This window comes from Podarcis tiliguerta, assembly GCF_965153285.1.
Source record: "Podarcis tiliguerta genome assembly, chromosome: 11".
NCBI classification, from domain to species: Eukaryota; Metazoa; Chordata; class Lepidosauria; order Squamata; family Lacertidae; genus Podarcis; species Podarcis tiliguerta.
In genome coordinates, this window is record NC_139544.1 from 30,379,221 (window position 1) to 30,406,011 (window position 26,791).

The following is a 26,791-nucleotide window of genomic DNA, read 5'->3' on the forward strand; positions in this document are numbered from 1 at the left end:
GCAAAAACTGCAATTTGCTCTTCTTTCTCATTGGCTGTGCCTGACAAATGTGGCTGATCGAACTGAGAGTGATTCTTGAACCAAAGGGCAACTCTCTCTCAGCAGCGTGTTCACCATAGTACAGTCATACTTTTTTCTTCTTCATGTGTCATGCTGACACTCTCAAAGACTCAGTAGGGTGGTAGTTCTATCCCTGATTATAATGATTATTAGAATAGAATATATTATTTATACCCCGCCCATCTGGCTGAGTTTCCCCAGCCACTCTGGGAGGCTTCCAACAAAGTATTAAAATACAGTGGTCTAAAAAAATAAAAAATAAAATACAGTGGTCTGTTAAACATTAAAAGCTTCCCTAAAGAGGGCTGCCTTCAGATGTCTTCTAAAAGTCTGGTAGTTGTTCTTCTCTTTGACATCTGGTGGGAGGGCGTTCCACAGGGTGGGTGCCACTACCAAGAAGGCCCTCTGCCTGGTTCCCTGTAACTTGGCTTCTCGCAATGATGGAACCGCCAGAAGGCCCTTGGCGCTGGACCTCAGTGTCTGGGCAGAATGATGGGGGTGGAGATGCTCCTTCAGGTGATAAATATCATTACTAGTGATAAAGTAGCCCCATGGAGCAGTTTCTCACAGGAGACTTGATGTGGCATGACACTCTCTCATCTGCCAGTTAATCTCTGATGAGAGGATATACACAGTAGTGCCATGGGATGGAGCCCTGGAGTCACGCTCATGACACTGGTATCATTGCTGCTTACCTGGATGCAGCTGGGACAGGGGAGCACAGCAGTAAGGTGGAAGCCACACAGGGTGCCCTGGTGAGACTGCCACAACCTGGGACCTTGCCAGCTCTGTCTGGGTAAGCAGCAGTGACTTTGGTCACTGCTGGATATACACACTGCTAAGAACTCTTTTTAGCAGCAGTAGATGTAGCTGCTTTTTAATAAGAATGCTTGGCTGAGTGCATATACCTCTAGCAAAAGTTAACTGCACCGGTGGTGTTGTGTCACTGCCATGAAAAAATCCTTGTATATGTGAGATATAAGCAAAACAAGTTTGTAAATGTGACTGTTGGCACTGGAAAGAGAATCCATATTTTCTGGAGGAATATGAAACCAGTGCCAGTTTACAATGGGCATTTCTTAAGAGGTCTGTTTGCTTTACATTGGGTGATGAATTCCTTCACTGGGAAGTTCAGTTGTTGCTGAAAATTAAAGAGATATTTTATATAAGCAACAATATAGTCTTAACAGACATGAGCTGTTGAGGAGGGGGGGAACCCTCTGGTATAGGACAACACAGGGTTCAATGTCACAACTCCAGTATTCTGAAAAGTTGGCAGCCATTCTGCACTAGCTGCCATTTAGATTGCTTAAAGAGCAGATATCCATGTGACTTGCTGCATAAGTGATACATTATGTGTGAAAGAAATGACACCATCCCATTTTGCTGATTGACTTACTACATTTTGTTGCCTCGGACCTTTATTGCAATGGATCCTATAGCATACCTAAGATTAGTTACCTGGTAGGAGGTTATGAATGAGATGAAGGAGGAAGAAATCCCCTCTGTCAATTATTTCTAAAGGTCACAGAGCTAATGACTAGCTGAGAGGTTAATTAGATTCTGAAAGCCTTTTTTTTATATCAATTAAGACTCTTATCTGTATATCCATAGTAAATAAGCACCTCTCACTATTTCAACTTGTGAACCTTTGTTCTCTTGCTCTGAGTGGCCTTGCACATGACAAAAATGCAGGGAAGATATGCTTCTCCATCACATCTGGAACAAAATGGTTGCATCTTCCCTGTACCATGAGATGCACAGAGTCCCAGGAATGTGCACATCTCACTATGCAATGAAGCAAAGTATCTCACCAACACCTCCCCATCCTCTGTGAAGCTGCTATCTGGGTAGGATTCAACTGATGAGTCCCTTTAGTGGAAACCTATGCCATGATTTCTGCTAGCACAAAGGGGCTTCCTCCCCTCCCCCCACTCTGCATGGTCCCTGTGCCCTTGAAATTAGCTGAGGGGGATCAGGCCACCCCAGAACAGCTTGTGGGTGCGAGAGCAGGGATTGTTCTCCCTGGCAAGCTATAATGCTTGCACTGACAGAATGATTGTCCTAGTGCCACATTGAATTCCTCCCTAAGGAGTTGATCCAAAGGTTTCCCAGAAAAGGTGAGTTTCATTGAGGCATTGCAGGAGGTGGTTCCAGGTGTAAGGGGCAGCAAAGGAAAGGGGAGCAGGAGACTTTTGCAGAGCTGAGGATGTAGAGTTGGACAAGCAAAGGTCACAGGAAGGGATGTGTCAGGAAATAAGTACAGAGAGATAAGGAGGGGAAAGGCCGGGGGGGGTTGAATTTGAGAACAAGAGGTTTGTACAGTATCTGGAAATGGACAGGAAGCTGGTGCAGAGATTTATCACATGGCCAGAGTGACAAGAGAAGTGAATAATTTTGGCACACTATTCTGAATGGATGCAAGTGGGAAAAGGTGAGACAATGGAAGACCAAAGGAAAGAAGACAGCAGTAGTCAAGGCAAGATACAACCAGGATATGGACAAGTGTTTTTGTTGAAGGAATCGCTAGGAATGTTGTAAAGCGAGAAGCAGCATGACTTGGCAACTGACTGAATTTGGGAGGCAAAGGAGAAAGAAAAATGAACAGGGGGGATAGCTGACACTGTCAATAGATATAAGGAATGGCCGTAGCTCAGAGACAGAACATCTGTCCCACATCTAGTCCCCAGCATCTCCATGTAGGGTGGTGAAAGACCACTGTCCCAAACCCTGGAGAGCCACATGGTCTGACTCAGTCTGACTCGGTATAAGACGGCTTCCTATGTTCCTATGACTTGGCAGAGGTCTGCAAACTTTTTCAGCAGGGGGCCTGTCCACCGTCCCTCATACCTTCTGGGGGGCCAGACTATATTTTGATGGGGGGGGGGAATGAACGAATTCCTATGCCCCACAAATAACCCAGAGATGCATTTTAAATAAAAGCACGCATTCTACTTATGTAAAAACACCAGGCAGGCCCCACAAATAACCCAGAGATGCATTTTTAAAGGACACATTCTACTCATGTAAAATCACGCTGATTCCTGGACCGTCCACGGGCCAGATTTGGAAAGCGATTGGGACGGATATGGCCCCCGGGCCTTAGTTTGCTTACCCATGACTTGGGCAGTAAACTCAGAACCATTAACTGTGGAACAAAACAACATTCTAACATAATAAGCTTCCAGCGAAGTCACCATATTAGTTTCGTCCTGCAAGAGCAACAAGAATCAATGTGATGAAGTGGATTTTGTTCCAAAGAAAGCTTATGGTGTAATAAATGTGTTCATCTTTAAGGTGCCAAAGGCTCTTGTGTTGATTTTGACTACTGTTAGGCAACCACAGAGACAGTGTAAAAGCTGAAGGGGGGGCTTTGGAAGCTGCCTTAATTTTTGTGGGAGGGAAAGTAAGTTTATGCAAGCAGCACCCATGCATTTGTCCTAATTTTTCCACTCTCGTTAGTCATCCTATGAGGCAAAAGTTGGATGGGGTGCTTTAAAATTAACAGCATATAAAGAGCAAGGTCTTGAGTCTGCATCATGCTCTGCTCGTTCTGCTTCACAGATAAGTGTTTCTTCTTCAAGGCATAAGATAGCTGGCTCAGGAGCAGGGGGGGAAATCTTGCACTTTTGTGTAACATTCTTATAACCTAATAGGTCTACTGTTTTGTTCTGGGTTTTTTCTCTCCACTCCCTCCTAATCTCATCATTGGATAAGGTTCTTTGTTTTTGTAGTCACTGTTTCACATAGTAACAGCTTGTTGTGTTTTGGTCTATTTGCCAGAGGCTAGGTTTATTTTTAAATCCTTGAACTTTTGAGTTTTCTTTTTTTCCAAGATTGGAAGCAGCTGAAATGCCTAGAGTTACAGGTTGAAAAGCTTGCTTTACAATATGAGAAAAAGGAAGCTCCGATTTCCCCCTCCCCCTTTTGTGCTGCTTTGCTCCTTCTTCTTTTTTTAATTTTTCCTAACAAATGTCTCTAACTGGTAGTTGCCTAAAAATAGAAAACCACCTAGCTAAAAATAGGTTTGCTCTCAGTCTTGCCAAGGAAAATGGAGAGGAATGGGGCGTGGACTCGGAGGCTGAGTAATCCAGCTCTATTCATTCAGAGATCCCTTTGAGAATGCAGGCCGATGATAAAGTGCCCTCCAAAAAAAAAGGGGGGGGGAGCCACAGGCCTCACTTGCTCTCTTCAGACTGCTAGGTGCCAATAAACATTTTAGCCCAAGGATATATTTTTTTCTCAGAGTCGTAAACATTTTATGAAAGACAAGGCTTTGTTTCACAGAAGCTAACTTGCTGTCAAAAATAGCTGGCTTTTCCTAAAGCCTTCCTCCGTCTCCCCTTCAGCCCTGGTCCCACTTTCCTCAGAGTTAAAAAATATTTTTTTTAAAAAAGGGTTTCTCAGATACATACTGCCAGTGTGTCCAACTGAGATACAACCTAACATTTTATAAATTTAATAACTCGTTGACGCTGGGATACGTGCGGGCCTTGCTTTCAACACTTGCCCAAGTGAGAGAAATTGCATTTCTTTTTTCTTTTTTTCTTTTTTTGAGTTTTAAATTGGTGGGTTGCTATAATTTCCTAATTAACTCTTGCATCGCCTCAGAGTGGTTCAGTGTTCAAAATCCAGGAGCTAAGGGGTCTGTTTATAAAGTAGCATTAAATGAAGGAACTGGAATAAAAAGTATTCTTTTAATCTGAGGGACCATTAGGCACCTCTATACCATATTTAGACAGATTCCTTCTCCTGCTTGCATTTGTTTTGGGTTCTTCCACAAAGAACCAGAACTTTGGGGTGTATGTATGTAAAAAGCTCTTGGTTTAGAAACATGTTAGTTCTGATAACACAAAACACTTGGTTCTGATAACACAAAATCAATACCATATTGATTCACATACAGTGTGGGAGAGACATTAATAAATAAGTCAAGGTTTGGAGGGTGGATTGAGAAGGAGGCATTTTATGTTCTGAGTGGACCTTGATTTTCCTTTCCTTTCCTTTTTTACTTACACAGAGCACTAGCAGAAATCTTAAAGCTGCAGCATGCTTTCAAACGGCTTTCCTTGAGCTTTTGTTTTTGGAGTACTTTTAATTAAAAGTAATCTTGACAAATATACGAGCTGGGTGTGTAGAAATGTCAGCAGAGTTCAGGAGGTTACATGGGACTGTGTATTATTATGCGCAGTTCCTGTAAATGCAGCTGGTGATAAGACTCTGAAGACAAAGGACAATAATTGATGAGAGGGGACTTAAATCACCCCAGAAGAATCAGAGCCCTTGTATCTATACACATTAACTCTTTTAGTCGCTTTCCTGCTTATGAGGAATTTTGTCATTGCATGTTGCAACCCTCCCTCATCCCCCCCCCCAGCTACTGCTTTTTGTGATGGAGGCGAGGCAGACCACAAGTGACCTCTTTATGCAGTAAACAGGGTGTGATTGTGTCTGTGTGGTGTATTAGTAATTACCAAGACTGAATTCCCATATTGAATCTTAACTGCTTGCATGGAAAAATAGGACACACAACCTTGTGCAACTATTTCCAACCTAGATAGTGATCTCCTTATTGCTGTGTTGCAGAGACAACTTTTTTTTAGCAGCAAATTCATTTTTCTATGTTTTATCATTAAGACATTCCTGTTATGCATGATAGATGCAAATCTTGTTAATGTGAAATTTGTTTATAGGTACTATTCAACAGATGCTTAGAAGTGCCACATCGTGTGTGTGTGTGTGTGTGTGTGTGTGTGTGTATTAACCACGTACTGTAACCAAGGTTTGTTCTTGGTTTATGGCTTGTGGTTTGAACAGGCAAGCTAAACGACGAGTCCAAGTTCGCACACCATGCTAAGCTAACCCTTGGCTTAGCTCGGTGTTGTGCAACAGCAACAGCAGTCAGGGAGGAATGAGACAGCTATGAAAACTAGGCCACTGAGTGTTAACGTAATCTCTGAAGATTTTTGTTTGTTTGTTTCTGGTATATAGTCTGGTAGCCAAACCCCAAAGTGGCCATATGCAGGTGAGGTGCTGACAACATTGCCCAGTTATTTGCTCCTCTCCTCCACTCTCAGATGGGTATCTGTGGTTTAATGTTATGACACTAACTCTTATTAGCCAAAACTTTGCTGCAGATGTAATACAAACCATAGAGGAGTTTGTATGAAAGCTTAAGCATTCTCAGCAAAACTTCTAAACTTTTAAAGTAAATTTTTCTGGAAGTTTATAATTTATTTTTCAACGCTAAGATATCTTGGTTGTAATGAGCCTGGTTTCGGCTCATTAAGATATAGAACGCGCCATTTTGGGTTGGATCAAAAGCCCAGGGAACTGAAGAATGGCTGTCCTTTTATTTGTTTATTGGAAAAATCCTAACCTTCTATTTCATAATATGCAACAGGGAAGCTTACAAGTATAAAATGCAACAAAATTAGCCCATAAATACCTATAAAACGTAACTAAAAGCATCAGCAATGTGGCTAAACAGATGGGATAACAGGTAATTCTCTACAGCAACCTGCAGATATTAGGAGGGCAGAGAGAACTTATCAGACCGCAGTTGTTGGGAGCAGTGCAGGTGGGAAGGGACAGGTTGGTGGGAGCCATGTCAGTTAAGAACTCGGCCCAGGGCTTAATTTTGAAGACTTCAGCAGACAGAGTTGACATGTTTCCAGGTTTTTCTCTCCAACCATGAGGGCCAGTGTCTTAACATTTTTAAAATGAGGAAGGGGGCAGCTGTTAAAACAGAGTCCTGGCCATTGTACAACTATATCCACAAGAAGTGGCAGAATGCTTCACTGTTTTTCTTCAAATGTAGCCACCTTCATAGTTTTCCTAAATTCAGGGTGAATAACTTGCTCTTGACTTAAGATCCTCTCCTTCATTTTTTATACTTTTGGCAAAAAAAACTTGGTTAAACTTCAAAATATGCTGACTTCCCCCTTTGTTACAGTAAACAAATGTTAATTATTTATCTGTGTTCTGCATAATTTGCATCCATACTTTATGAATTAAGTAGATGTTATTGATTGGACTCCATTTGGCTTCTGAGAGGTCTCTAAATGTATGGCATGGGTTTACCTAAAGCTCAAGATGAAATTAACACAAATTATAAAATTCATAGTTATGTAAAAGTTTCAGTTACATTTGCTTTATTAACCCAGATACTTAATAATCATAGGGTCAATGATTCACTGTGAACTATGTTCAGAATAAACAATTCTAAATTATTATTAATGCTTATGTATTAATTGTTCAATGCTGTTTAAACATACAATAATGATTTGTATCCAGATGCTTTATCATTTCAGCAGATCAGCCTAGATCTTCTTCTTTTATGCTTAGAAATTAATGACCAAGTAAATGTACCAGTAAAAGAAGTCTGCCCAACTTTATTTTGAATAATTTAATGTCTTTGCAATAGAAGCTGGCATTAAGGGTGAAAATCTTTGATGTATTGGATATGCATGCATTATAAAAGTCTCAAACCTACTTATTTACATCATCCTGTGCAACCTATAGACAACTATAATTACATTTTATAGAGCTCTATTATATATAAAAAAGTGCATGCACTTTACGTTAGGGTTGTTAAAGCATGAGTTTATTTCTTTGATCAAGCATTACACCACAGAGGCTGTTCAAAGGAAGTAAATTATAGAATAGTCGATAAGAGTATTTTAAACAACATGCAGCTGCTATAGATTGACTCAAAGGAGATCAAAATCTTGACGGAGAAGCAATTCCTAATGGATTGTGTGCTGTGTGTAGGGGGAGAGAGAGAGAGAAAAATTTCACTGCCACAATAGGACCATATGTAGAATATGACCGAACGTAAAAAGCACATAATGTATGCTTCCAATGCCTGTAATTGAGGGACTTGATATTGGTTATTACATGGTTTTAGTGTGTTCAAACTCGTATCAGCAAAATCGCAGCTCCACTCTCTTGCCCCCTCCCCAATCCCCACCAGTTATAAAATGTGTAGGTTAGCAGTCACATTTTTTATTTTTATTTTAATGATATATGAACATGACATTGATTCCTAAAATGTATATTTCCTGGAACACACCTACTGAACAACTTCCATCCCACCCTGCAAGGCTTTTTATTGCCATTGTGGGTTCCTTTCATGTGGTATCTTTGGTTCCTTCTCTTCTCCTCCAAAGCAGCAGGATGCTGTTGGGGTGGTGGTGGTTATATTACATGGTTCTTTGATTCCATAAGACAGGAAAAATCATGTCATGGGATGTCCCAATCCAATGCTGTAAAAACCATGCAGACTCAGTAAGACTACTCATGTCTTTTATCTCTCTGGTTGCTTTTTGGATTCTGTGGGTCATTTCTTCATCCGTGTGTATATGTGCATATGATGGGCAGCTAGCTCGCAGCGCAGTGTCAATCCACTCATGTTGTTTGGATGTTGTGCATTAATACTATCTGGATCCACAGTTAGCCTAGTATGTGATGAAAGAGGGCTATGGAGTTATGTAGAGAAGGCAGAAATGTGAAGGATGCCTATTGGCAGGGCATGCTATGTACTCATACAGTAGGTGTCTGCATGTTACATTCTACAAGTGTACACAAAACACTGATCTGTACAAATCAACAAGTGTGCACTCTTTCGCACAAGCACATGTGTAGAGATAGCTTGTACCTGTATTCATCGTAACGTGTGAACAAAGCTATAGGTGAGAAAAGACGGGAAAGGGGTTTTGTAGAAGCAAGAGCAACATTGCAGGGAGCATTGCCTATCTCTGTCCCTCACAAGCAGACAGGATTTTCAACTGTTTTTCCCCAGCATGAAGTGGGGGCAGAGAGAGAGAAGATCAGAGGATATTTAAGTTGCTGCAGACTGTTAGATATTAATGGCAGAGGAGTAAAGTGGCTGTCAAGAGAAGGTAAGGAGAAAGCAGAGACAGCTGCAATTAATGTGAATGAAAATGAGGTGTGTAATGGCAGCCTTTGTAGTTCTGTATAGAGTTAAGGCAGACTTTAGACATGGATCTTAAAAACAGAGAGATTCAATTTTTTACTCAGCTATGGGCTCCTTGCGTGACTTTAGCCATTCATTAACTCTCTCTCAGCCCCAGTTTCCGTTTTGTGAAACAAAAGTATATCTGCAGATGCTTAACTGTGGTCAGTCCCTTCAGCAGATAGTGACATTGTTAGTCTCGGGGAAAACAACCCCATATTTGCGTCAAAACACCAGCATTCTTGCTGTTGATGTATCGCTAAAATAACAGCTTCCATAAGACGCATCCAGTACTCACTATGTTTGTTGTATGTTTGCAAGATACACAGTACTCTTCCTCAGTTCAAGAAAAATTATTTTCTGAAGCTTTGTCTAGGGATTTAAAAGGTGTTTCTCTATTTCCTTCTCTCCAGATGTCTCCATTTATAGCTTCTAAATGTTGTCAGGTATAAATGGTTTCACCTAATTGTCTTCATTAGCAGAGGCCTTGAACTGTCAGCCCCCCTGCAGATAACAAGATTTGACAGTTCTGACTAGAGCTGCACTTCCTGAACCAATAGTACAAAGTACAAGTAGCTGAGAAGTCTTACTAGCAGGGCTGTGCGATCCCCTCACCCCATAACAACACACTACACTACATGACAAAGGATCCCATTTTACTTTTGCATTGCATATAATGTATTTTCTGAACCTGCACAATTTCATGGTGGGTCCTGAGCTTTAGTTTTTGAGAGAGGGGAAAGATCTGTCCCCATCCAAAATATATATACCATTCCTAATTTTATAAAGTTCTGTCATGACTCCCCATAGTCTTCTTTCTTCTAAGCGAAAAAACCTCAGAGGCTTCACCCTTCTTTCGTAGGAAGGTGATTCAACCCCTTCATCATTTTGGTTGTTCTTTTCCAATGCTGGGATAACACTTTTCACATGGGGCAACAGGTATTTCGAATGTGGGTGCACCACTGAAAGGCATTATTATTTTCATGCCTTCCCTTATGCTTTGTTTTCCTTTTTAAATATTGCAGCATATTTAGCTGATTTTGTTGGATGAAATAGGAATTCCCTGGACAATACTGGAGCTTGGAGTTCAGTCCACAGAAAACTGTGCTCCCACGACAACTCCTTGTCTGCTTACATACTTTGCAAGTGGGGCTTCCTTTCGGTGCTGATCAGCTGATTGGAAAAGAATGGAACCTCTCCTGGGATTGGCTGCAGCAGGGAGTTCCCTGTCAGAAACTCCGTATTGCGGCTGGGGGGATGTGGAATCTCACTTTCTATGTTTGGAGCAAGTGGTTTGGATTCAAGCTGCTTCTTCCAAATGGAATATTTTTATCTCTGCAAACGTTGCAGCTGCTTCCTCTGCTGAGGGGGAAATACTCTGTTTGGACTTCAAACGTAGCATCCCCTCCTTCCCCCAGATAATCTGCAGAAGGAAATATGCTTTGTATCGAAGCAGCAGCTTGAATCTAAATAGTGTCCTCCAAACAAATTTTGAAGGGCTTCCCTGTAACTGCCAAGCAGCGGATAAGCGGTTAGAGGTAGCTCCTTCATCAAGTGATTGAGCCACCTGTCAAAGTTGGCCAACTAAGGTGGAGGTATTGGAGATCTGACCCACTGGCCAGATCCAGTTGCCCACCACTGCTTTAGCTGAAGTATAGTTTAATGTGATGTGTGAACCAAGCCTTTGTTGATCACTTTGTTATCCTCAACTGTCCAGGCAGTATAACAGGTACCTAATGTGAGCAATGGACATTGTACTATTGAAATGATGAATTTGGCACAATTCATAATGTATTGTGCGTGCGCACACAAATAGTGCCTTGCTGTGTCTCCCCTGCCCACTGTCCCTTTTTGTTCACTTCTACTTGATCACAATATTGCACAGCCAGCAATGTGAGCAGCTGCCGTCTCAATGCAGCCTTAAATAAGTCTTGAAACCTCTTTGACAACAATTTTATGCTGAGCCATTTCTTCTTCCCTGATGGGACAACAATTAACAACCATTTCTGGACCATAATATTTGTCGTTATTGGATTTATGAAAGACAGGATCCTGTTCAATAAACTCCAAAACTGATGGAGTGGCATTTCTGTCTGTTCAGAGCGATGTAGGAGAACCATATTGTTCAGATGTTTTGGACGAACAGCTAAGTCAGGAGAACCATGTATTTTCTCTGTGCAGTTTATTTATCTCACTTGCTCACAGTTAAATTCATATGAAGGTTACAGCTGGCTATATTAGTCATACCCTGCCATGGCCAGGATGAAGATTTGAAGCAACAACATGTAACCTAAGGAGCAGGGTGTGTTTAGAGCTATGACCCTGCATATATCCATTTGAAAGGAAGTTCCACTGAAATGAATTGGGTTGATTGAAATGACGATTCAAATGTTATAGCCCCTCACACAGAAATTACCAAATGGTCCTTCCACTTGGTAGGAAATCTTTAAAACAGAGTTCTGGTTTCTTTGACCGATTGATTCCTTCTCTGAAATCACCACCACCAAAGCTGTGAGGTTAGTGGTTAGGTGGAGAATCTTCCTGAAATTTAGGTGAACCAGGTTTATCCAGGAATTCAAATATTTCAGCAAATATGACCACAAAGAATAGAAGTTCAGTGACTTGTAGAGCTGGAGCTGAACCTCTTGAACTAGTTTATTCTTGCAAATAAATGTGTTTGAGAATCTGAACAAAAATAGTACAATCTTATACAGTTTTAAATGGCAGAGTAAATATTTTGCTTTTTGCTTTTTAATTATTACTGCACTGCATTCTGCGTTAAACTGGAAGTGGTATAGAAATTCACTTCCAGACTTTTAACACTTTGTAGCTAAGAGGGCAGTCCCCCTTTCTCCAGCTTCATTTGTTGGCAGGAAGATGCCTTTCATTTGAGACTATTGTATAGGGAGAAAATGTTAGATATTATCTCCCCAACCCCATTCCTGATCTTGATTGGCCCCTGCATTTTTCAGGACAAGGGAGACAACAACCATGTTACCTGGAAAAGAAATGGTTAAAGTCACAGATTTGGTTTCTAGAGAGAAGAAAGAAAGGCCATAGTGAAGGAAATTTCTAGAGCAATCTATGACTGTGTAGACACTATACCTTTGAAGCACATTTGCAACACGTTCTTTCCTTCAAAGAATTCTGGGATTTGTAGCTTGTTAACGGTTGCTAGAATTTGTAACTCTTATACCTTACATTGGTGGTTCCCAATTAGCTAAGTACTTTAGAGCCCCCATTTTTCCAAAGCCAAGCCAAAGCCTTCTTTTGGAAATTTTTATATATCTGCTGTAGTTTTTATTATGTGAATGGGACCATGGACCACCAATTGGGAACCACCTTTCAGAGTTACAAATCCCAGCAACTGTTAACAAGTTGCAATGCCCAGAATTCTTTGATGCAAAGAATGAGCTTCAAATGTGCTTTAAGGGTATAATGTGTGTAAAGCCTATACAGACCATAACCAAATAGAGTAGTATTGTGATAGGCCTGCAAAGTTGTTCCACTGAGTTTTTAAAAGCAAGGGGGGTGGGGGGAGGCGGGGGGCAGATGCTGGAGCAGTGTACAACAGTGTTGTGTGGACTGAGTGGGGGAAAAGTGTGGCTGTTCCACTGTAATTGCCCAATGTGGATACAGCCGTGCATTATAATTATCATTACGCTGTATTTCCAAATAAACAGCATAGAATCATTACATTTGTGTTCTTCTCACCAAGTAGATCCGCTTTCTTTTTCTCTTGCTGCTCTTCGTATCTTCTCAGATAGCTACAAAAACATGAAAATTGGCCCCTTGACTATTTCACAGCTGCTCCTGGAGTTCTGAATACCAGCAGTATAATTGGCCAAAATCTTGTTAATTTCACTTGCCTGTTGCTTTACGAAGCTATGAGAAACAGCAGGGGTGTTGACCCTGTATTTCTATTCAACTTTGTAAACCAGCCGTGCTCTTAGCTTTTATTACATGATTCTAACAATGTTTTCCTACTTCCCTGTTGCTTTCTGCCATCTCACTACATCCAAAAACCTATCCTGGAGTTGGGAATGATGTGCATTATTGTTGTTATATTTATACCCCGCCCATCTGGCTGGGTTTCCCCAATATTGGCAGGGGAGAGGTGCACATGGAGGGAGGAGTTTGCTGAAAATGCCTTTGTTGTATGAACAGAGGGATCTAATCAGTTATCTTTCCACATAGGATTTAATGAGTAGAAGAACTTCATATGTTTAAATAAAAGTTTATATTTTACTGAATCAGTTTTCATCTAACAACAATATCTTCCTAAAACTAAACAGATCATCCCTCTTCTTGCACATGCTTGCAAAAATTATATTCCGACAGAGAAGACCATAATGGTGGTGCTTAGCATTCCAGAGTCCCTATTTTCCAGGGACAGTCCCGGATTTACAGAAGTCATCCCGGTTTTTGATTTGATCCTGGAATGTCCGACTTTTCCCTAGGATGTCCCTCTTTTCATCAGAGAAATGTCAGAGGGTATGGAGCTATGCAACTCCCAAGCCAAGGAGATAAATAACTATACAAGTTTTAGAAGATATCTGAAGGTAGTAGCCCTGTATAGGGAAGTTTTTTAATGTTTAGTGTTTGATTATGTTTTCAATTATGTTGGAAGCTGCTCAGAGGGGTAGAGTATAATAATAATAACAATAATAGGATAGGACATCCATATTTTCATCAGAGAAATGTTGAAGGGTATGGCATTCTGGTGAGGAATTCCTCCTTATTTATAAAATGTGAAGGAACAATATTGGGAGGAGAAAGCACTGAAAAGTTCTGTGACTGTGTAGTGTGATAAATGTGACAGTGGTGTGCCCAAAGCCCTGGTCTATGTCGGTAGGGCTTTGTTGAGAAGCACGGTATGTCCCGAACTACACCCAGGTTGTGGTTTTGTAGCTTTAACCAAAGAACTGCTCCCTCTCACTTTATTACTGTAGTAGATGACTAATTCCCGCCCCTCACTGTTAATATCGGCTCAGTCATATTAACTTACCAAACTGCCTTATGCTGAATTGCACAATACTGTATATTTATTCCAGTTATCTGGACTAAATTGCCACTCTGGTTGGCAGTGACTCTCTAGATCAAGATGGGGAACCTGTGGTTCTCCTACATGTTGTTAGACTACAACTCCCATCATCCATGTCCATTGGTCATGCTGGCTGAGGCTGATGGGAGCTGGAGTCCAGCGACATATGGAGGGCCACAAGTTGCCTACCCTTGCTGTGGATTGTCATTGTTACTTAAATTTCCCCATCTCATTCTAGAAATACCCCAAGCACCTTATAAGCACACCTAATATACAATGTAAGTGATACATAAAGTAAAGGTAAAGGTACCCCTGCCCATACGGGCCAGTCTTGACAGACTCTAGGGTTGTGCGCTCATCTCACTCTAGAGGCCGGGAGCCAGCACTGTCCGCAGACACTTCCGGGTCACGTGGCCAGTGTGACGACGCTGCTCCTGCAAACCGGCACCAGAGCAGCACACGGAAACGCCGTTTACCTTCCCGCTATAAAGCGGTACCTATTTATCTACTTGCACTTAAGGGTGCTTTCGAACTGCTAGGTGGGCAGGAGCTGGGACCGAACGACGGGAGCTCACCCCGCCGCGGGGATTCGAACCGCCGACCATACGATCGGCAAGTCCTAGGCGCTGAGGTGATACATATTATAAAGTAATTGTAAAGATAAACAATTTCAGCAAGAAGAGGGAAGTTGTTAGGCTAGCAGATCCAACACCAACCAGAGTTAGGCCCATTGAAAAAAGGATGTTTCCATGTACTAACTAAATACCACCAAGAGCCATTTTACCCTCTGGTCAATGAGTTCCATGACTTGAGCACAATTGCAAAGAGTCCCATCTACTTATCTGTCATGGTGGAGGGACATGGGGAAGAGTGTCTGCTGGTGAGCTAGGTAGACAATTGGGCTGCATGCCACACCTTTTACACTGCCACAATTCCTTCTCTCCCTCTCATCATTTTCATAATAGACATTTAATTGAGAGTTATAAATGTTTCCGTTTGCAACATTTGGATTTTTTTAGTTCAGCTCTCTCCCGGGAATGTCTGTGAGCAGACACATTGTAAACTAAAGACATTCTAATGAGCAGATAAAACGCCCACAACTCTTAATAGCTGTTTAAAGACCAGGCCTGTGATCTTACACGCAGGGGTTGGGGGGGGATGTTGTTTTTTTGAAGGTGCACAGATTCCATGAGGTGTATTCATTGCAGTAGAAGAGTTTTGTAATTTACTAGAATCAATTCTGTGGATTTATTCATTGGTATGTTGCAACCGTTATGAACAAGTAAGCAGACAGCCTGCTGTGATGAGCACTGACTATTTCTGAGGGGCTACATGCGTGTTGACTGGCAAACACATGTAAGAGGACCCTTGTGCCATTTTTGTGTGTGGTGTTTAGAGCAGAGAAATCAGAAGGGTGTTTTTTTCAAGGGAATCCATATTTGCACTTCCTAATGTCCATCTGGCAATTCATTATTGTTATGTTGTAAAAATGATTTAGAGCAAGCAGGGGGTGGGGGGGGGGTGGAGAGACTTATCCCAAATAAAAGCTTGCCTCTAAGAACCATTTTTTTTAAAAAAAGAAACTTCTAAGGAACAGCCAGGTGCTGTCAAAAGTGGGGCTGGTATCTCAGTTGGTGGCAGGCTTTCTGCTGAGTCAGCATTGCCTGGCCTCTGCCTTCAGTGCCATCTCTGGAAGTCTGTAGCCCTCTAGATGAAATGCAAAACCAAAATATTGGTTACTTAGAATTTCACGGCCTGTTATACAAGAGTGACTGTATTACTTCCAAAGTCTAAAGTGTGGGGAGGGGGGAGTCAGGCTCTAGTAATTATATTCTGCCGTTCAGTTTCTGCTGGCTGCATCACACATCATTTCCTGCTCTAAAAATAGTTGCTGGCAAAGGATAATTCTGATGTTTCCACCCTAGAGGTAGCCGCAGCTTGAGAGAGCAAAAAAAAAAACTTTAAAAAATTCTTTTTTAAAAAAAGAACTGGTGGGGTATTTTAATTATGTCCATACAAAATATGATACATTTAATTTTTATCGTAAGCAGCTTTGCTTCTCATTTTAACAGAAAAGCTGGATATAAATAATAAAGGAAAACTTCTTTTCCCTAAAACTTGTGGCACATGCTTTTTTTTCCAGATGTACGTGCAACAGACTTTGTTCCTCAAGTGCAAACTTAAACATGGAAAGTGTAACTGAGACAGACCTGTGCTTGCAGATGTGTGTGTGTGTTGTGCAGGTGCACGCATTTGGGAGTCAGGATATGCTGTGGCTTCCTATTAAGTAGATGCTCAGCATCAGGCTCAGTAAGAGGTGGTGCATATGCATTTATTTCCATGCGTCTTCTCGTCTGCTTCTGACGTTGGGGATGGAGGTGCTTCCTTTATCTGTGGAAGGACAGAGAAGGGCTGAATTCACAGCTGCCACTGCCCCCTTTTCTCCTTTCCCAACTCAATTCAGGTAATGGCACCAGAAGTAAAGGGATAAAGGGTCTGGAACCACCAACTGCAGGAAGCGGGGAAAGAATCCAGTGCCTCTTTCCTTTTAACGTGATAAAGTGGTGGGAGGGTGAAAACCACGCAATATGCCAGTCACGAGGATTGTAGTTTTTACCCTCCCACCAGGGAGGTTTTCTTTTCAGTGGCGTAGCGTGGGGGGTGCAGGGGGGGCGGCCGCACCGGGCACAACATCTGGGGGTTAGGGTTAGGGGGTGCAAATCCATGGGTTAGGGGGCGCAAATTACTTGCCTTGCCCCGGGTGCTGACAACCCACGCTACGCCACTGTTTCTTTTCTCAAAAATTCTGCATGGGTTCCCTGATTTGGTATCTGGACCTTGGCATACAAGGCTAGGGGTGGGGTGGGTTTTTTTAATCCTTTGCTCCACAGTGTAGATCTCATCAATAGCAAGGCCCACACACTATTTGCCACTGAGACGAAGGAAACCCTATTTGGATATGGCTTCAGTATCCCCATGATATACTGCAGAGTGAGGTGTAGAATGAAACATTAGGGAATGGACAATACATACAGCTAATGTGGAAAGTAATCCTGTATTTTTTTTAAAAAAAATAAAAATCATGAATATTATGTTCTTAAACACTTAGCACAGTGGAGAGCTGAAAATTGTGACAACGTTACAAGTACAAAAAGCAGGCTGATGAAATCCACAGAGATTAGCAGCCCCAGTCTGCAGAGACACAACTGAGAAAAGCCATCTATGGCCATGTTGCAGTAGAAGCGACGGCGATTGGCTGCTGTCATTTGGTCTTTGCCAGAATAGACAACAGGTGCAGAGTCGCTGACAGGTGTGGATATCTAGGATAAGTAAAATTGCTGATGCCTAGTGATGTAGCCTTATGTCAGATTGTAAACTGCTGAGCTCTCACGGAACAGGGAGCCAACTTGCATGTTTTCAGATCACTTGATGTGCCCTCGTTCACTCCCTCCTCCCCACAGAGGCTCTTGATGAATGTCTGGATGACTAAACTCAATCCCTGCCAGTGCCCCAGGATGTTGGTGTGTCTGTGGGCATAGCCCACCAGATATGTATCCTGCATTAAGTCTCTTGAGATTAAGAGAGGGGTTGTGTGTCTTGCATTCCGGTTCAAGGAGACTTGCGCAGAAGAAGTTTCCATCCTAGGAAACTGTGCCCTACGAACGTTGTTGTCGTCATTTTTGTCAGTTGGTGACTTCCCCTTTTTAAAAATAATTTTTATTAGAGTTTATAAAGAGAAACACAAAACTTAGTCTCAAATATCTTTTTTCTTCCAACATTAATCTAAGATAAAAACATGAAGAAAAAGGAAAGAAGGAAAGAGACAAAAAATAGAGATAGAAAAATGAGGAAAACTTTTAATCTTTTCTATTTCCTCTTGAAAGTTGGTGATTTTCCTTAATGATTACAAGTTGGGGTTCAGTAATGTTTAAAATTTACTTTACAAGTTCATACCTGTTAATATTAAGGCAGAAGGTTGAGAAAACGTATTGCATTAGAGCATTATGAACATCCTGGAATTTGAAATGAGATTCAGAATTGGAGAGTTGGAAGGGATCTCAAGAGTTATCTAGTCCAAACCCCCCCCCCTGCAATGCAGGAATTCTGCCCACTGCTGTCCCTGGGTGGGCTCGAACCAGCAACCTTTTGGTTAACAGCCAGGCACACTGCCCCATTGTGCCATAGAAGAGTCTGTGTAATAAGCTGAGATATATGGTTGTAGCCAACAAAGTCATTGTGTGAGTAGAACAACTTTCGCTCCTTCTCCTGCCCCTGCACAAATATTCCAAATATGCTCTGGTAGGGCTGCCATATGTCCGGATTTTCCCAGACATTACTGGGATTTCTAAGGTGGAATTGACGTCTGGGGGGGGGGGGTGATTTCTGAAAGGCGGGTGCTTTGTCCTGGATCTAAGGCAAGTCAGTCGGTTTTTTTGGTGTTTGTCTTAAAAAAAGCTCAATAACTTTCCCCTTGCTTTTACTTTTGGAAATATGGCAACCTTATGCTCTGGCATTTCCCCAGCTATCCAGAGCAGATTTGGTTGACTGTGAGTAGCACAAGGAAGAGGAGAGGAGAGGGGAGGGGAGGGAAAGCTCCATTGCACAAATAGAAGTCATTCTGTTCAAACAATGACTTCACTGGGATTCAAACCTTAGATTAGGAATCAATGACTGGAGCCAAACGGTCACTTGATCAGTACAACCTGGATCTTTAGTAGCCATACCAGAAATGACAATGGGATATGGAGGCAGTGGCAGCTGTAGCAATTGTTTACAGTCCACCTTGCTAATAGATGGTGTTCAAGAAATAAAAGCAAAGCAAAAGCACATATCTTTTTCCAATTCCAGTTTGCATCTGTGTGTAGCTTTGCAGATGTTGAATTATCAGCTTGTCACATTGCCTGTGCTGTGCTTACTTAAATAAGCAAGCACTGTTGCTGAACATTGAGTGTAGATCTGGCCACTTTGACTGCATTGAATTGTCAATGATGAATTTGTTCAAATGAAATCCTAAAAGTTTATATCTTTTAAAACTACATCATAAAACGCACCAGTTTTTAAACAGTGTTTTGAGTGACTAAGAGCTACTGCTCAGAAATGCTATCTAACACCTTTATTGAACTTTCTGCATTACCAAATACAGTGGCAGCCTCTGTACTCACAGTAGAGGTGGACTGGGAATATACTGCACAGATTTCTGCCTCCTTGAGTTACTTGAGACATAAATCTTCCTAATGGGAGCAAGGAGCGTAAGACCTGGCTGGCCTTCAATGACAGAGAAAGACATTTCAGATCTGCAGCAAGAAGCAATGACCAAGGGAAATAGGCTTCCCCCAGCACTTGAGGGTTCGTTCCCTTCCTACACACTGTGTCACGAGGAAGGATTTTTAAAAGAGTGGCACTTTGAGCCCTTGTGGTTTTGTTGCGTTGATTATCCAGGCTACTGAAATCTGAAAAGAAGAGACCCATTAGATTACTGTTCACCTGATGGAGTGCAAAAGTGACTCTAGGAGTAGGTTTTTTAAAATCATTTTCCTGGGTAATGCAAGAAACTAAAATATACAAAATTCAGAATGAGCAGTCCAGGACTTCACAATCTCCTGCTATACAGTGTTCCCTTGCAAGGTTCCCACTGTGTTTAATAGGACTTACCATACATCCAGGTATGGATCCCCTGATAATAGTCTCATTCTTTAAAAAGAGCCATTCAGAGAAAGTTGTCACAAACAAGTTGGAGAGACATTTTAATTTTATAGTCAAATTAAAAACAGAGCGTTCAAAACAAAGGTAAAAATTAACAGAGCTTGAGGCTGTCAGAAAAAAATAACACCTTGCTCTTCATTTGCCAAGACAAGGAAGACAAGGAGCAAACTTTACTACCTTAGTGCTGTTTGATTCCTTCTGCAGACAGCCATGCAAGGGGCTTCAGTAACAACAACATCCCTAGCAGTTTTTCCCCTCCCCTTTAGGCATTTTGCCTACTATTTAAACTCAAGTTAAAGCAGAGACATTTCAACTGGCTTGAGGCATGTATCTGAAGGTCCCAAAAATTGCGCAAGTGATGTGGTGATCCAATGTGGTGTAATAGTGAGGGGAAAATCCATGCTCAAATGACCACACCATTGTGAAGTTCAGCGGGTGATCTTGGGCCAGTCACTGTCTTTTAGCCAAGCTTACCTCTAAGGGTTCTGAGAAGATAAAATGAGAAGGGAGGGGAGGGGAGATCCATACATACCACCTTGAGCTCCTTGAAGGAAAGGCAGTGGTGGCAACCTGGCTTTCAAGCATCCCCCCCATAGAGTGGCCCATGTTGCACCGATGCTATGATTCTGTCAGCATGGAATTAAAAATTATTTTTTTATGTAGGTTAATTTACCATATTTTTTGCTCTATAAGACTCAATTTTTCCCTCCTAAAAAGTAAGGGGAAATGTGTGTGCGTCTTATGGAGCGAATGCAGGCTGCGCAACTACCCCAGAATCTAGAACAGCAAGAGGGATTGCTGCTTTCACTGCGCAGCGATCCCTCTTGCTGTTCTGGCTTCTGAGATTCAGAATATTTTTTTCCTTGTTTTCCTCCTCCAAAAACTAGGTGCGTCTTGTGGTCTGTTGCGTCTTATAGAGCGAAAAATACCGTAATTTATTGCAAGTATCACTTTATCATCATATTCTATCAACAGATAGATTTTAGAAATCCTAAAAGAGACACAGAAATAAGGAAATAAAAGAAACAAAGAGAGAAGGCCTATCCCCTCCCAATGCACTCCTATATTTAAGATCTTAGTAAGAGGAAAGTGTATGTTGTGTATATGTAGACACAGGCATGTTGAGCTGCTCAGTTATGCTTTAGCATTACTTATAAGTAAATACATCAATTTTTCTGTTGAATTTAGAGCTTGTGTGTGGGACAAAGAAAGAATCTGCATCCAGAAGTTCTATCCATTTCGAAGCTCATTCACTGTCTTCTTTGATAAACATAATTAATAATGTGTTGTTTGTATTTAACGATGTTTTAAAGGTCTCTTCTTGTGTTATAATTTGGGCGTAAGGGTGAGAGTAGCCTAGTGACTTGAAATTGTAACCTGGCCAGTACTGACTTAACTGGACAGTGTATCCTGACTTAACTTTTAGTTCTGCCCTGAGAAGTAGCAAGAGAGAGAGTGCCTGCTGATTGACACAAAAGCTATTACAGGCTTAAAACTGCACTACCTTGAAAACTGCCTGTTGTTGTTTCTGGGATCATCATTCTGTTCACAGAGAAGTGCTAGCAGCTCCCTACTTGATCAAATCCATTACCCTTTCTGTGTGCTAAAAAAGATGTGAATGCTGAAATTTTTAACCCACTGATGTTTCCGTTGCAGGCATAATCACAGATGGTAGCACAGACATTTTATTAGATTGTATACTCTCTGCATTTATTGACTGACTCCAGATTCAGACGAGGTCACCGTGGCTTCTCTCTTTGCCGCTGGTAACAAGAGCCGTAGTTTGTTGACCTAATGTGTTTCTCTCCTCTTTCTCTCCCTGATGTAAAATGTAACAGCTTTCAACCACCAAGAAGCCTGAACTGTTTTTAAAGGCCCTGGATCTCTCTTGCAGCCTATGTCAAGGCTTGAACTTTCCAAATTATGTATTTCAGACGTTGAGAAAGAAAGGACTTAATGGCTGTGACAGCCCAGACCCCGATGCAGATGATTCAGTAGGTCACAGCCCTGAGTCAGAGGACAAGTACAGGAAAATTAATGAAGATATTGATCTAATGATCAGCAGGCAAAGATTATGTGTAAGTACTCTGAACTCCCTTTCATTTTTTTTTACTTTCTGATATTTCTCTGAACCTGGCAGGCATTGAACAAGAAAGAAAACAAAGGCTGTGAAAGCCCCGATCCTGACTCCTCTTATGCCCTCACCCCACGCACTGAAGAAAAATACAAAAAAATTAATGAAGAATTTGATAATATGATCAAGAGCCATAAAATTCCTGTAAGTACCAAAGGTTAGATGGCTGTCTGCTGATAACCGCTGCAGTAACACATCCTAACCCTTTCAGTTCTGGTTTCTTCCAAAAATGCAAATTCAGTGGGGGACCCATTTTAATAGCTCCCACTTGAAACCAAATTGCATGTAGGACATACCGCACCAATGTATATATTTTGGTCCTGAGGTGTGTGAAGTTCCTTAAAAAGATTTGTTTGACAAACCAGAGGCAAAGCCTAAAGAAGGAAGTTAAAAAATGTACGTTACATACAGGAGATTTTCAGAATTCTGGTTTACCACACTACCTACCCCCAAAATGTATTTAGAAGACATCTGGGAACCTCGCTGTGGGCAGTTTAACATACTCACAGGCAACTTTCTGTGGGTCTAAAGGGAGGAAAAAAGAATGGCTTCAAGTTGAATTAGAGAACGTGCATCCTGCTACCACTATTATTAAAGCTATGCTCTAAACTCAGTTACCACACTGAAGGGTTACGTAGCTAATTGCTGGTTGCAGGAAAACAGACTGCATGAGAGCCTAATGGTAGCATTCAGTCACGTTGGCGTGTTGGAGGTGATTTTTACAGCTTTATCAGAAGATTTGCTTTGACCCCATCAGCATTCCTCTTAACGCTTTAACAAGCGCTAAATTTTGTTTTAACCAAGACAGAATTTCTAACAGTCATATGCCTTGCCAGATACTTAAAGAGAAATAACTCTGCATGTAGCTATTTTGTTTGCACAGACATAAAGAGGCAAACTTCACATGAATACTGTAAGCATTACATAAGTACAATTAAGTATTGTTTGCGTGTACTATATTTGGTCGCAAATTTCAGAAGGGCACTTGTTTTCTAGGCAAAACAACCAAGATCCCTGTGACATCTTAAAAGGTTTAACAAATATACCTTGTCATAAATGTGGATTAGACTCTGCTCTGTGAAAGCTTATGTCACAATAAACGTGCAAAGTCTTTTAGATATCACAGGGGCCAATGTTAAATTCTGTAGCATTGTGTTTGTGACACTGATTTAGGGGGGGGGGAATCCATAGGTGATTTCATTCTCATAAAGGGACAGTTTTTAAGAGAAGAAACTTCAGACAAATTCACACATGATAGCATACTGCAGGGGTCAGGTCATTATGAAAACTTGAGCTCCTTATCTCTTTCACGTTAGGCAGTTACCGGTGGGGACCAAGCTTGCAGGGAGAGGAATATGTCAACTTACCATGGCTCTCACTTAAACCAAATCTGTAAACTGTCCTTTAAAGTTTGTAGGCTATGCTAATTTACCCCATACTTGAGATAAGATTGTTCCAGTTGTGCCTTTTTGGACACTGAAGCAACGCATGAATCTGTGTGGACAGAAAGTTACTTAGGGTTGCCGTATGTATGGAATTTTCCAGACATAGCTGGTATTCAGCGCTTGTAAACAGTGTCCAGGCAGAACTTGCTAAAAAGCCTGGGAAAATCCAGACACATGGCATGGAACAAGCAGAAGTGTGGATGCGCCCAAAGAGAGGTAACATTCCATGTTCTAGATGTGCCATTTGGTCTGTTTTGCAAGCCTCTTGTTCTGACCGTGCAAGCCCAAGTGATCTGCAACATTGGATTACACTTCCAGAAGTGAACAGGCCGTCATTTGGCACAAACAATTTGAGTACTAGGAGACACAAAAATCTGTGCCTGAAAAAAATATGTATTCTCCATATGCAAAATGTGCCCAGCCACTTGTGTACACACAGTCCATTACATGTGCAAAAGCTGACATCCAGATGGGAGACATTTGCTCTTCAGAATTTCTGCCACAATTTGGAAAAAAAAAAATAGACTTTTTGTAACTCATTCCTATGGGAGCAGATCTTTCATGTACGTTAAAGAACACTTTACTGAATTGATCTGGCCTTTGTAGTAAAAGTCATGCTTTCGCAAACTTTTGGAAAACTTAATGTTTTACCCAGGAGACCAGAACAGCTCCAAATTGGACCAGTGTTCCATTTCAGAGCACTTTTTTCCGAAATGCTTAACATGTGTATTCAATTTTTAATTGAATGCATGCGCACTTGTGTTTCCCTTTCCACTCACGCTCTTCTCACTTGCCTAATTCCATATGTCGGAAGGAGAGCTTTGAAGCTGCCACTGTGATTTTAGCAAGCCAAGCTCCGACACGGAGGTATTGCTCAATAATGAAACAGCTATAGCCTTTTACTGAATCAGTGGTCTTGTGAAACCTCCAACCCTTCTTTCTTCACCAGGTGGAAACCTTGCCACTGAAGGCCTTTCCTCTTTCTTTGTTAAACTATGGTAGGGGAACTAAAAGAGATAATCTCTGTTCAAATAGAATTCCAACAAGGTATCCAGATTTAAGAAAGAACTGAGGTCCTGTGCCCTTTGTGGGTGGGTAGAATTTCAGCAGGTACATCTCCTCTTGCAATGCGGAGTCATATTGGAGCAGACCAAAGGTCCATCTACTGTAAGCTTAACATCCTGTTTTCCATTGAGGCCAACCAGACATTTCCTGCACTGAGGGCAATAATTCTCTACTGTGGCTTCCTCTCACACTGTCTCTGCGCATGAAGTTCTGTAGAGCCATCATGGACTTGTTCACTCACCTTTTAAAGCTATCTGACCTAATAGCATTGCCCACATTTAATGCAAGGGAATTCCATTCAGTCCGTGAAATGTAAAGAAGTGTTTATTTTGTTTGCTGTGAATCTGCTGCTAGTCACTGCTAACAGTGGGAGGTAAGGTAATAGTGGGAGAAGCTTGATTTCCTTGAATTCCACCCTTTAATGCTGGAATTATTATCACAGCCCTTCCAAGTTATGTCAAGCCACATAGGTTGCTATGTGCCCTCAGAGACTTTCCCTAATGCCCCAGGGTCTTTTCCCCCTGTCCTTCCCTTTGCTGAACGAGCCACATTTGGCCAATAGAAGGCTTTTTAAAAAGGCTAATTGCAGTGGGGGGGGCATTTGTGGGGTCAGATTACTGTGCACCTGAGGTGATTAAAACAGTTTCTCGGAGTTGAAAATGTACCCCTGGTCTTGCCTGTGTTGCATCTCAGCAATTTCAGAGTCCAGGGTCCAAGTCTATTGACTTTTCCGTGTAAAAGACAGTAGTCTTCCAAAAAGTTCAATCTCTTTACTTTAAAAAGTGGGGAGGAGCACATCGAGAATAACAGAAACAACAGCAGCAAGAACAGCAGTATCAAATTTACTTTTTTATTTAAAAAATCAGAAATCCATGTCTGGCAGCATACTTTTCTAATCTGAATTATACATGGTGGCATATTTTTGTGAATGGACTCAATTGAAGCATCTAGCACCACCTCCAGGGTAGATGTGGTAAAAAGCTTGTTTATTTGCTTATTGCTTAGTTAGTACATGTTTTTAGCCCCCTTTTTCAGATAACTAGAAAGACGGACAAGGGAAGAAGAGAGGAGGGGAAAGGCAGAGGAGGTGGTCACTTATTCTGGGACAAAATAAAGCAGTGAACTACATCAACTTCTATCTTGTTTGGGCCAGGCTGGTCTTCCCTTGCTGGTGTTCTTGCTTGAATAGCTGTTCATGACACTTGTTCCCTTGGCAAAGTGTTCCCCCCCCTCTTGCTTCTGAAACTGGCCCTTGGAGCAGAGTGTTCTTTCTGGCAGGAAGGGGGAAAGCATGTTTCCTCCAGCTGTTCCATCTTTGGCTGATGGACAGGGCCAGTTTGTCTCCCAGTAGCTGTGATATTCTTCCTTGTCAAGATTGCGTTCACTCAAATTATTCCCGATCTCTTCTTCTGCCCTTCCTCTGGGCCAATAAAGTATTGCATCGGTGTTAAATACTGAGCAGCCTCATCCAACACTGCCAGTGGCCTTTCCTACTGCTGTTGAAAAAATCTGTTCTGCTTGTCTAGAGTTCAGGGAAACTGCGCATGGCCATTCCACCCTCTGCAGGGCTGGTGTTTGTGACTAGCATCTCATCTGTCTCCATTTGGAGCATAAGAATCTGCCTTGCATTGAATCAGAGCAACAGTCCATCTGCCCTGACTCTCCAGAGTTTTAGGCAAGAGACATTTGCAGCCCTCCCAAGAGAGACCAGCTATTGAACCTGGGACATTCTGCATTCAGAGCTGATGCTGTATCACTGAGCTACTGTCCTTCAGTTTGCTATGAGCAGGAGCTGAAGTTATGCAGTTCTGTGCTTCAGGCAATGGAGAAAAGTGGTCACCATGAACAAAGCAGTTGTGTGCGCAGGTGTCCATTTTTTTCTTTGTTGGAGAATGTGAACAGGACTTGCAAATTCCAATGTGAACTGACCTGATCAGACTAATAATGTTCTGGATCAGAATGTAGCTAACCTGAAGATATCATACATCTCTGGAGTTTGAAATCACTTGTCTTTTAAAAATAATGTTTACAAATCCATATCTTAGGCTAGAATACATTTAGAAATGTGTATTTTGAGAGAAAAATACACTTACGTATGTATTTATTATTATTTATTTCATAAAATGTATACATCACTTGATTGCAAAGAAACAACAACCCAAAAAACCTCAAAGCAATTTACAAAAGATAAAACAATAAAACATGCATGTGGTTTGTGGGGGGTTGAATTCAAAAATACATATTTAAATATGATTATTTTGTACATTTTTTAAAATATAGATTAATGCAGAAATTGAGCAGAACTGATTTATGGATGAACACAAAGGAAAGAGACATGAACCAGAAATAGACTGAATTTCCCA

General features: G+C 41.5%; 1 protein-coding gene across 27 annotated transcripts in view; it reads left to right on the forward strand.

The window, feature by feature from the left end:
• MEF2C (myocyte enhancer factor 2C) overlaps positions 1–26,791 on the forward strand; it is a 170,394-nt gene that overhangs the window by 101,643 nt on the left and 41,960 nt on the right. For 20 of the 27 annotated variants that reach the window (XM_083404121.1, XM_083404118.1, XM_083404128.1 and 17 more), the window contains one exon: positions 21,719–21,862. In XM_083404121.1, coding sequence (XP_083260247.1) covers positions 21,719–21,862 — 144 coding nt within the window. Of the gene's footprint in view, positions 1–21,718; positions 21,863–21,924; positions 22,063–26,791 lie in introns of all 27 variants that reach the window. The other 7 variants (XM_083404126.1, XM_083404119.1, XM_083404135.1 and 4 more) reach the window with 2 other exon arrangements.